At 38.9% G+C, this 12,050-nt stretch overlaps 1 protein-coding gene across 13 annotated transcripts in view; it reads left to right on the forward strand.

Moving 5' to 3' along the window:
• The window catches only part of trim36 (tripartite motif containing 36), a 161,152-nt gene extending 149,733 nt beyond the window's left edge, over window positions 1-11,419 (forward strand). For all 13 annotated transcript variants that reach the window (XM_043711000.2, XM_087998551.1, XM_043710899.2 and 10 more), the window contains 2 exons: window positions 5,160-5,457; window positions 10,661-11,419. In XM_043711000.2, coding sequence (XP_043566935.1) covers window positions 5,160-5,457; window positions 10,661-11,027 — 665 coding nt within the window. In that variant the 3' untranslated portion in view covers window positions 11,028-11,419. The remainder of the gene's footprint in view (window positions 1-5,159; window positions 5,458-10,660) is intronic.
• Window positions 11,420-12,050: the final 631 nt, after the last annotated feature.

Genomic DNA, 12,050 nt, shown 5'->3' on the forward strand with positions numbered 1-12,050 from the left:
AGGGCAAATGGTGATGGCTAGCACAAGGAGGCATAGCTTTACTTGAGGAGTAATAGATATAGGACAGATTTCAGAGGTAGTTTCTTTACTCAGAGAGCAGTAGGGGGGTGGAACACACTGCCTGCAACAGTAGTAGACTCGCCAACTTTAAGGGCATTTAAGTGGTCATTGGATAGTCATATGGACGAAAATGAAATTGTAGGTTAGATGAGCTTCAGATTGGTTTCACAGGTCGGCGCAACATTGAGGACCGAAGGGCCTGTACTGAGCTGTAATCTTCTATGTTCTAAATGATCAGAACAATTTATATCACAGGAGAAAATGATTGTTGATTGTTTATCAAGTTATTCTGATTGACTAGAGTTTTGTGATCGAGAAAGCAATGAAGAACTGTAATCTCCCCCAGCTTCTGGGTATGTCAAAACAGGTGTAAAGTTTGAACATATTCCTTTTACTTGCAGAGAATGGGGCCTAGTGTATGCATGTCCCTTTGAAAAGCATGGATGGGGCATGTTATGAGCTTCACTGATTATCTTAAACTGGTTAATCTGGCATTGAAATTCATACACAACATTGCTCAGTTGTTTGATAATCTGAAGGGTCATAATTTTAATCCAAGGATTTTCTTGAGAATATCTCATTTTTGAGGAAAACAACCCCAACACTGGTTGTTGGTCCCAAGACCAGAAAGGACAAATCTTTTTCAAACAATAAACTAAACCAATCCCAGCCAAAAGAGACATTGATCATCTAATCCCTTGCTCCAAATTGGCCAGGGAGATACTGACATCAACAAGTTTGATATAATCAAGGAGATGATAGAGCCCACTGGAAGGCAGTTCGCACATTGTACAATATTCAAGACCTGGAGTTCCCATTGTTTCACAATGCCAGCTGGTCAAGGGGCTGGAAAACAATATACATTCAAACAAACTTTCTGTCCAGACAACCAGTCAAGGCAATTTTATTTGTTCTTGCTGTCTGAGTGGAGCAGTCCGAAAATGATATAGGTGGGGCATCCTCAGAAACGAAGGGGTTAATAGTGGAAGAAAGAAAGAAACATGGAGGCAAACTCCTATTCTCTGTCTTTATAATCAGGACCAAAGGAAGTTACATATGCCAAGGAGTAGGTACAACCCCAAGGATTCTGGATTAATGGTGCTGGAAGAACACAGCAGTTCAGGCAGCATCTGAGGAGCAGTAAAATCTTAAAAACAATGACTGCAGATGCTGGAAACCAGATTCTGGATTAGTGGTGCTGGAAGAACACAGCAGTTCAGGCAGCATCCAAGGAGCAGTAACAACCCCAAGGATGTTAACCAGATAAGAGACTTCATCCAGGGCCTGCATACAACCCGCTGCCATGTGGAAAGTTGCCCCACATGTCCGAACCACAGATTTTTGGGAGTTTAAGAACTATTTTGTAATTAATCATAAGAACATTTAGCATTTGTTCTGCTATATTGAGATTCACTAAATGTATGAAACATACTCTCATTATTCAAAATCTAAAAGCAATATTGATTGCATTATTCATTTTTTTTCCAGTATGGTTCATAAAGGTCAGCCCAGACTTTTGACCGTGAATAAGTGAGTTCAGTCATAATCAGTAACGTTGAATGATGATCACATGTTCAGAGACGGCTTAAAAAGCATAATATCCCTTTAGAATGATAGCAGTATCGTGTTCGAAGAAAATGTTTTTGGAATTACCACTGTCTATTTAGAGTGTGAAATGGTTTGCTAACATGTTGATCAAACTTTGAGAAACTATGTCTTTTAGAATTTAGAATTTTTTCAGAATTTAGGATCCCTACAGTGTGGAGACAGGCCCTTCAGCCCAACTAGTCCACACCGACCCCCTGAAGAGTCTCCCACCCAAAACCATTACTCATTACTCTATATTTACCCCTGATTAATTGTGGGTAAATTTAGGTCCCTGAACACTTTTCAGATCTGAAAGTCAGGCATGTGTGAACAGCACTTGCTGAGAATCCTGAGTGTGCTAAATAGCCACATTCACAACCAGTTCAAGATAATCAGTCAAACTGATTACATGGTTGGTTTACACTTGGTCGAAGTAAACACATTCAAATGCAGGGGTCCATTCTCTAAGCAAAAGGAATGTGTTCAAGACTTATCCCTTTCTTGAATTAACTTGGAGAATCAGAGTAAGTTTCTAGTTTCATGCTGTTTTCTTGATGGCAATGCCTCAGTCAATCTGAAATGACTTGCTGACTAATTAGCATCCTTTTCTCATGTAATATAATTTGAAGTAATCATTTGAAATTTAGCATTTTTGGCATTTGTCCTGATGGGTATGAGATGAAAAACTTCAGTAACATATCCCTCTGTTCAGCAATATTCAGAAATATCTATAGTTAGTAATTTATATTGCCCTATGAGCATGCTATAAGACAAAGTAAGAAGCACATTAAACAAAAAAGAATCCAAGTCTACATCAAAGCCACTGAAGGTTGAAATATCCATTTAGTTCTCAAGCATTTTGTTTACTTGTACAAATTAAAGCAGAATAATAGACCAGACTGTATTTGGAGCATCACAACTGAATTAGGTCATGTTGGTTCCACAGTATGATGTTAATAGATTCTGCATTCATCACATAACTATTATATAATGTTAAACTATTGCCATAACTATTATATAATGTTAAACTATTGCCATCTAGGTTGGTTGTTTTGCACTTTCTAAACAATGACATTTTTAACATTTTTTACTGTTATATACAGCTTGCTCTTCCTAACATTCTTGTTTATTTTAATTTATCTCATATGTGATATTCTCATTTATACTTACTGAACTTGGTAAATACCATTACGTCTATGGGAGCTTGATGTGGGTAAAATAGGTTGCCATGTCTACCTACATTCAGTTGTTTGCATTTTATTATTTCTGTGTTTCTTTGTGCTATAAAAGCAGGATTCACTTTTGTTTAGGTGCAGTCATGGGTGGACTTACTTTTGTACAATGGTTGAGTACTTTAATTTAGACTTTCCCAGTATGTAAATAGATATGAAATGTTATTAATTACAGCAGAAGTTACATTGTACATTGAGTTGTACAACATGCCTTTACACCAAAGCTTTTAGAGTTGTCTTATTCAAACATTTAAACTTTTCTCACCAGAATGACCAATATGAATTATTGCACTTAATTTTGTAATGTTCTCCTGACAGCAATAAAGTATTTTGTAGACTTTAAAAGGTTTCATATTGTCATGACCAAGTGCTCAGTAAACCATTTCTCAGTTTTATTCAAAAATACAATGCAGCAACATAAATCAAATTGAAATGTAGCATCATGTGTATTACAGAAGAGATTATGTCAAAAACCGTTGACACAAAGATTTTCTGGTTCTCCTGTATGCCCAAGGCAGTTTTGCTTAGTACTCTCAAGTGAAGATAAATTTGCTTCAAATAGATCAAGCTTTGAAGTACCCAACAACACCAAGCCAGCAAAAACATCTTTTCAAACATTGGAGATGTAAACTGCCTTTGAACAATGTGTGTGGGCAGACCCGTGATATTATAAAAGAAAGGCTTATTACTGTTATGCATGTAATTATGTGTCATGTAGTACGGAGATAGTATAAAACCAATTTAATAGGGCTCAGCTCCTGATGTAGAATTGTTCATGATTGAAGAATTTGATGCTGAAATTGGTGCTCTTAATATTTTTGGTGATTAATTTTAATTTTCTTATAGATGGTAATTAGATCATTCAGTTCCAGTCTTAAATCTTCCATCACGGTTTCCAAATGTCCGTGCTGAATGTTTTATATGATTTACCTTTCTCTGGAAAACAACTCTTTGACAAAATATAACATTGACAGTTGCACGATAAAGATAAGATCAGCTTTTTGTAATGTGACACTTCCATGACTGGAAATTAGTTATATGACTGTCAAGCAGAAGTCTGGAGTGGTCTACCCTGTATTAATGCTGTTTTGTCATTTGCACGTAGATGATAATTTTGCATGAGATATGATTGGTTTTGACAATATTTCCTTGTCTCTGACAGAGTGCTGAAAGATGAAATATTTTGAGGATTTTTTATTCAGAAGTACAGCCTTTAAAGTAGATGAGGAAAGTAATCACATGCCTAGCTCATATCAAACAATTGATTTTGCAGAAAACGTAGTGCATAAAATCAGATGGGTCCAATTTGCATCAGGATGACAAGATTTTAAAACTTTGAGACCCAACAAAATCCCATTTCCAAATAGCTCACTTCAGGCTTGATAGAGGCAGGGCATCTACCTTTGGAAGGTCGCTGGATAATGTAGATGTTATATTTATTCTGTAGCCTCTGATTTACAGCCTGCAGTTTAACTCTGGTAAGCTGCCCCAGGAATCATGGAGGAAAGGGAGAACAACTTTGAAACGAAGAGAAACCCTTGCAAAGTACTGCTGATTGGCCCAGAGGAGCCCTTTGTCCTCTGAGGTGAGGTTTAGGTTGGAAAGTGCAGTCAAAAGAGCCTTAGTGAGTTACTGCAGGGCAGCATGCAAATGTGGCCACTGTATATCAGCAGTGAAGGGGCACAATGATTGAGTGGTGGATCGGGTGCCAATCAGGGGCGCTGCTTTGTCCTGGATTGTGTGAAGCCTCTTTAGTGTTATGCGAGCTGCACTCATCCAGGCAAGTGTGGAGTATTCCATCACACTCCTGACTTTCATCGCAATGAATCGAAATGCATTGTTCTAACACTTAGAAACTAGTCATAGTGCACAAACACCACAGGTAGTCCTCTCCATTAGAAAGAGAGAACTGGTTACATATAGCTGGGGGCACCAGACTGCGAGTGTGGGGCGAGATGAAGAGGAATGTCTCCATGAACCACTGCAGCCAGTATCATTTATATCACACCGAAAGCAACCCCCACACAGATGATTTATAACAGTATTGCTAGAGAAGCATCATTGCTTCTTGAGAACAGAAGTAATGATGTGTTTTAGGCAGAGTAAATGGTCAATAAATGCTGGCCCAGCCAGTGATGTCCATGTCCCATGAGTAAGTAAACACAATATATTCTGGGAATGAGAGCCAGGAAACAAACACAAACTGTCAGTTTTATTTTACTTAGTAATGGAAATAGTGAACTCATGATTGAAAACATTTTTCTTTCTTTTTAAATATAGTTTTAAGGTTTTTGTTTGATGAGAAGTGTGGCTACAACAGTGATCACCTGATCTTAAACAAACAGAGAGACTCTGTGGAGAGTGTCGCTGGGCTCCCCATGTTGCTCAGTGCAGAACGGATTGTGGTTGGAAGTTATATGTCTCTCAACTTCATCACCGGAGACACAGGAGTAACAAAAGGAAAATACTACTGGGCTTTCCGCGTGGAGCTCTGCTCATACTTGGTTAAAGTAGGTGTGGTGTCCGACACAAAGCTTCAAGAGTGGTTTCACAGTCCACCAGATATCAACAGTCCCAGGTTTGTCCCTCGTTACCTATTCAGTGTAGCTGCATGGCACTAACTGTACATCAATTTACAAGCTGTAAACATTGGCTGCAAACATTTTCTGGCAATGAATTTGTGGCCATAGAGTGAAGGTCAAGTTGATTATCCACTTTCTATTGCAATTTTTGAATAAAGTTTTGGAAAACTTTTCCTGAATAATACATGAAGAGAAAAATGAAACCATCTCGAACCAGTAGCGGATGTTGGACTATTTGAAACTGTTGCCAGTCAATTGTGTGAATGATGCTGAGGTATATCCTCTTTATTTAGCATGATTACAAAATTGATCAACTGCAGGACTGCTTAATCGTCAATAATAAATTCTTTAATAGAATCCTAGTTCACCATTTTTGGTGAAGGCATTTAAGGAACCTGCCAGACATCCCAAAACCTCCATTCTACTCCATCAACACTTGATTCCCTTGTTGGTTAAAAATGTTTTAAAATCTTCCAAATATAACTTCAAGTTCAATGACCCAGCCTCCACTGTTTTCTGGAGAAGAGAGACTGACAAACTAACAGTCCTTTGACAGAAAAAAAATCTTCTTCTCTGTCTTAAAAGAGACATCTGCTGATTTTTGTTGTGTTCTAATGCAATGGTGCAGGAAAGGTTACTAAGTGAGTTTTTTGATAAGAATTTCTGGATGCCATTGTGCACCATAGTAGTCTGACATGTGATGTAATGTTCTCATACATAAAGACAAAATGTAAGAAAATAAGGAAAGTCACGGTAAGAAAGTGAGGGTCTTAAAGAGTGGTTAGTGAGAGTACTGTCCAAATGTGTATCAATCTTAGCGGCAGGTTTTGGGATGTCTGGCAGGTTCCTTAAATGTCTTTAAGTTCACATCAGAATATAGGACTTAGAGGTGGACCATAAGACCAGAGGATGTGGGAGCAGAATTAGGTCATTCAGTCTATCGAGTGTGCTCCACCAATCAATCATGTTGATATGTTCCTCAATCCAATTCTCCTGCCATCTCCCCATAACCCTTGATCTCCCTGCTAATTAAGAAACTACTGAGCTGTATCTTAAATACAACCAATACTTGGCCTCCATAGCGATCTGTGGCGAAGAGTTCTACTGATTCACCGCACTCTGGTTGAAGAAATTCCTCATCATCTCAGTTCAAAAGGTCCGAGTCTCTCCGACTAGCGGAAACATCTTCTCCACATCCACTCCATCCAGCCTCTCAGTATACTGTTGGTTTCAATAAGAACCACCACACTTCCCCCCCTCGCCAATTGAGTACAGATTCAGAATCCTCAACCGATCCTCATAAGACAAGCCCTTCATCCCTGACATCATTCTTGGAAACCTCCTCTGGACCCCCTCCGATGACAGTGGAGTAGGCCTTTGGCTCTTCGAACTGCTCCAATACTCATTAAGATCATGGCAAATCTGATTATGGTCTCAAATTGGCTTTTCTGTCTACTCCCTCAACACTTGATTCCCTTGTTGGTTAAAAATGTTTTAAAATCTTCCAAATATAACTTCAAGTTCAATGACCCAGCCTCCACTATTTTCTGGAGAAGAGAGACTGACAAACTAACAATCCTTTGACAGAGAAAAAAAATCTTCTTCTCTGTCTTAAAAGAGACACTTGCTGGTTTTAAACTGTGTTCCCTAGTGCTAGACTCCCCTACTGTCAAGTTCCATTGGGATCTTACATGTTTCATTATGATCACTTCTGTTTCTTCTCAATTCCAATGGTTTGGGGCCATTCTGATTACCCTTTCGACATAACATAATTCCTTCACCCCAGAAATGAATCAAGTGAACATTTTCAGAACTGTTGTTAATAGAAATTTGTCCTTTTTCAAGCTAAGAGACCAAAATTCTATACAATGTTCCAAATGTGATCCCACCATCACCTGTATAGCTGCAGTAACACTTCCCTACTTTTGTATTCCATTGTCCTTGTAATAAACGACGAGATTGTATTTTCCTTGCTAATCGCTAGCTATACCTGCACACTAACCTTTTATGATTTGTGTATCAAGACACCTAGGTCCCTCTGTACCATTGAGTTCTGCAATATATCTCTGTTAAATAGTATAATGATTTTATATCTTCTAATAAAAGTTGGCAAGTCCACATTTTTCTGCATTATATTCATCTACCAAACGTTTGCCCACTCACTGAATTTATCCCATTTATAGACACTATATCTTCCTTGCCAACTTACTATCCTAACTAACCACCATTTAGTCAGACTCTTTATCCAAGTCATTGATATAGATGCATAAATATTGATTCCTATAACATCAACTAGTTACAGTTTGCAGCCTGAAAAAACCCATTTATCCCCATTCTCTATGTCTTGTTAACTTAACATTACAAGCTCTCATTTTATATAGAAATCCTTGTCAAGGCACCTTATCAACACCTTGTGAAAATCTCGGTACCTTTTCTACTAATTCCTCTTTATCCACCTTTCTTCGAATTTTGCCAAAAGCTGTCAATAACTTAGTCAAACACATCAATAACATATGGTCCAGACCACTGCTTAATGAATTTGACAATTATAATCACCCACATTACTTACTGAATTAAATGGCTGTTATTATTTAGAATTGCCATGCAAATGGAGCATAAATGTAAAGTCACTTAGCCTCAGCAATTCTAGTCTAGATATGACCAATTAAGTATAAAGCTGATAAAGACAGATACAATCAAAAGCTTGATCTAAAAATGTGAGGAAAGTAGGTTTAATGTTAGGTGTATGAAAGCCCACCTGAAAATTGCATAATACAGTTGACACAGGAACCTCGATTATCTGGCATTCGATTATCCGAATATCAGATTATCCAGCAAGATCGCAAGGTCCCGATGCTGAGCTACACTATATTATCCAACATTTGATTATCTGGAATTTGATTAACTGAACAAAATACTTCCTGCCCATGTCCTTCGGATAATCAAGGTTCCTGTGTACATTCTACAGCATTATACAGGACCTGACCAACCTCATAGAACTCTATGAGGCAGTAACAAGCAAGTTAGACAAAGGAGAGGCAGTGGATCTGATTATTTGGATTTCTGAAAGGCCATTGACAAGATGCCACACAAGAGGCTGTTAAATAACATAAGAGCTTGTGGTGTTAGGGGCAAGATACTGGTGTGGATAATGGATTGGCTGACTGGCAGAGAGTAGAGAGTGAGGATAAAGGGGTCTTTTTTAGGATGGCAGTCAGTGACTAGTGCAATTCCACAGGGGTCAGTATTGGTACCCCAACTATTCACGTTATACATTAACGATCTGAACAAGGAACTGAGGGTATTGTTGCTAGGGTTGAAGATGATACAAAACGTTGGTGGGACAGATAGCGTTGAGGAAACCGGGAGGCTGCAGAAGGACTTGGACATGCTAGGCAGGTGGGCAAAGAAATGGCAGATGGCAGACAATGTGGGGAAGTGTGAGGTTATGCACTTTGTTAGGAAGAACAGAGGAATAGATTATTTTCTAAATGGGGAAATACTTCAGAAATCTGAAATACAAGAGACTTTAGAGACCTGGTTCAGGATTCTCCTAAGGTTAACATGCAGGTTCAGTTGGCAGGAAGGCAAATGCAATGATGACATTGATTTCAAGAAGGCTAGAAACTGAGCAGATTTGGGCCTTGTATCTAAAGAAGGATATGCTGGCCTTGGAGGGGATCCAGAGGAGGTTTACAAGAATGATCCTAGGGATTAAGAGCTTGTCAAGTGAGTAATGGTTGAGGACTTTGGGTTTGTAGTTGATGGGATTTAGAAGGATGAAGAGGGGATCTGTTTGAAACTTATCGAATATTGAGAGGCTTGGATAGAGTGAACAGGTAAGAGAGACTAGGACCTGATGGCACAGTCTCAGAGTGAAGGGATCTCCCTTTAGAACTGAGATGAGGACGAATTTCTTTAGCCAGAGAGTGGTGAATCTGTAGAACACATTACCACAGAGGTTGGGGAGGCCAAGTCATTGAGCACATTTAGGACAGAGATAAGTAAGTTCTTGATTGGTAAGGGGATCAAAGGTTATGGGAAGAAAGTAGGAGAATTGGATTGAGAAACATACCAGTCATGATAGAATGGTGGAGGAGCCTGGTTGGGTCAAATGGCCTAATTCTGCTACTATATGTTATGGTCTTACAGACTGCTGATGTTGCACGTGAAGTTTCTCAGCTGGCTGCTGGTTATACAGTCAAGAACTGGAAGATGAAGTATTCTAAATTCTGTCCTTGCTATTAGCAAATTGAGGAACATACTCTGCGCATACCTGAATTTACAATCTGTGTGAGATACTCTTCAGCTTCCTAAACTGTTAATAGCCCAATAAGGACACTGCTAAACATGTTAAATAAAAACATCTGGCTACGATAACTACAGGGCTGCTGTTTTTTTTAACATTCCGTTATTAGTTTTAAGGGGGACATTTGTTACTGCCCCAGTCAGGCCTAATTGAGACTTCACACTTCTCATACAATAGGAATGGCATGGTAGCTCAGTGGTTAGCACTGCTGCCTCACAGCACCAGGGTCCCAGGTTTGATTCCAGCCTTGGGTGGATTCCAATCTGTGTGGAATTTGCACGTTCTCCCCGTGTCTGCATGGGTTTCCTCCGGTTTCTCCCACAGTTACAAAGATATGCAGGTCAGGTGAATTGGCCATGCTAAATTGCCCATAGTGTTAGATGCATCATTCAGAGGGAAATGGGTCTGGGTGGGTTACTCTTCAGAGGGTCAGTGTTGTCTGGTTGGGCTGAAGGGCTCCTGTTTCCACACTGTAGGTAATTTAATCTATCTAAAGAAAGTGGACAGAATAGAATAGATACAACATAATTGTGGGTGTGGTACAACACATAATAGAGATGAACTATTAGCTTGAAACTGTAGTCTGTCATTCTCTTTGATTCTTCTAGCATGTGGTGAACATGAATACGCAATTGATAAAAGAAAGTATTGTAGTTTGTAAATATATACAAAGCCTTTCAATTAATCTCACAAAACCCCGTCTGGAGCAAATGCTGAGAAATGAGTCTTAGATTTGTGAGAGCTTATTTTGTCTCTAGTCAACCTCCTTTTCTCCAACTGAAAACTACCTTGTTTTGTTCGAAAGCACAGCTGCATATGCCAGTAATGGATAGACATCATCTGTGTTTATTTTGTCTCTCTTCTCTGACTTAACTGCTTGTTTTTCACAGGTATGATCAAGACAGTGGCCACGACAGCGGGAGTGAAGATATTGCTTTGGAACAGTCCCAACCTTTCACTTTTGTTACCATAGGGATGAAGAGACTTTTCATCCCGAAAGGTTCTGCCAGTTCATCCACAGAATCTTGCAAGCGCTCTGTATCCACTCCCAGCCGGATTGGCATTTGCCTGGACTACGACAAAGGGAAAGTGAATTTCTACAATGCTGATACTATGCAGTGTTTGTATGAAAGAAGGGTGGAATGTTCTGGAACAATGTATCCTGCCTTTGGGCTAATGGGAGGTGGGGCAGTACATCTGGATGAATTAATTACACTGAAAGAATCTACAAAACCTGGTTTCTTTCTCGATTCTTGATTGATGGGAGGCATTTTTCTCCATAGATTTAAAAACAGTAAAAAAAAATGTTTGCTTCCCTGTTTATAGCACTTTAAGGCATGCATTGCTTGAAGAGCCTCTATAACTGGTTCCACTTGGTTCTCGGTAGAGTTTGTGCAATACACAGCCACTGAATAGACAATAGAAAGTGGTAGTGGATGGTTGTGGCTGTCAAATATCTTCCTTTTATCCTCCTTCACCTTGGCTTCACTTTGTTTTCATACAAACTGGATTGTTTAAAATTAGTTGGAAATGCACCTTTTCAAAGAAATAAGACTGTTGAGATGTGTTAATTATTTTGTTAAGATATGCAGATGTGACCAACTGCATTTGGCTTATTTAATGTTTTCAAAGTAAAAATGTAAACCCAACTGTTGTGAGTTGCCCTGTTTTTGACCGAATCATGTTTTAGAATCCCAGGTTGCACCACTGCCAAGATGGAGCACAATAAAGCCATCACCAATCAAAACTGCTCAGATAAAAGCAAAATACTGTGGATAGTGGAGGTCTGAACTAAAACCAGGAAATGCTGGAGAAACTCAGCATCTGTGGAGAGAGAAATAAAGTTAATGTTTTCAATCCAAACTGGCACTTTTCAAAAACTCAAAATAAAAAAAAGCTCATCGTGAAAACGGAAATACAATCGTTGAAGAGGCCCTTTCAACAGTTTTATTTTGAATATCTTCATTACGCCATAATTCTTGAACAATACTCCTGATACAATCCAGAATATTTCTATCAATTTACTCTAGATTTGTAAAGGCATTTTAGAAGAGTACATTTATGTTTTTGCAGGAATTTTCTATCAGATTAATACACAGAGACTCAAGGAAATCTCGCCCCCCCACCCCATCATATGAAGTGTCTGTAGCTCACTAAATGACTAAACCTATCAGATGCTAGTCAGTTGAATTGAGTCTGCTCAGATTAGACTGTTCTCAGTTGTCTGCGAGTGTCTGAAGCCTACCTGGTGTGTTACCATCTGTCATCTACTTCTCATGT

This window comes from Chiloscyllium plagiosum, unplaced genomic scaffold (genome assembly GCF_037043375.1).
Source record: "Chiloscyllium plagiosum isolate Xiang-an unplaced genomic scaffold, Cpla_swu_hap1 HiC_scaffold_2, whole genome shotgun sequence".
Taxonomy (NCBI): domain Eukaryota; kingdom Metazoa; phylum Chordata; class Chondrichthyes; order Orectolobiformes; family Hemiscylliidae; genus Chiloscyllium; species Chiloscyllium plagiosum.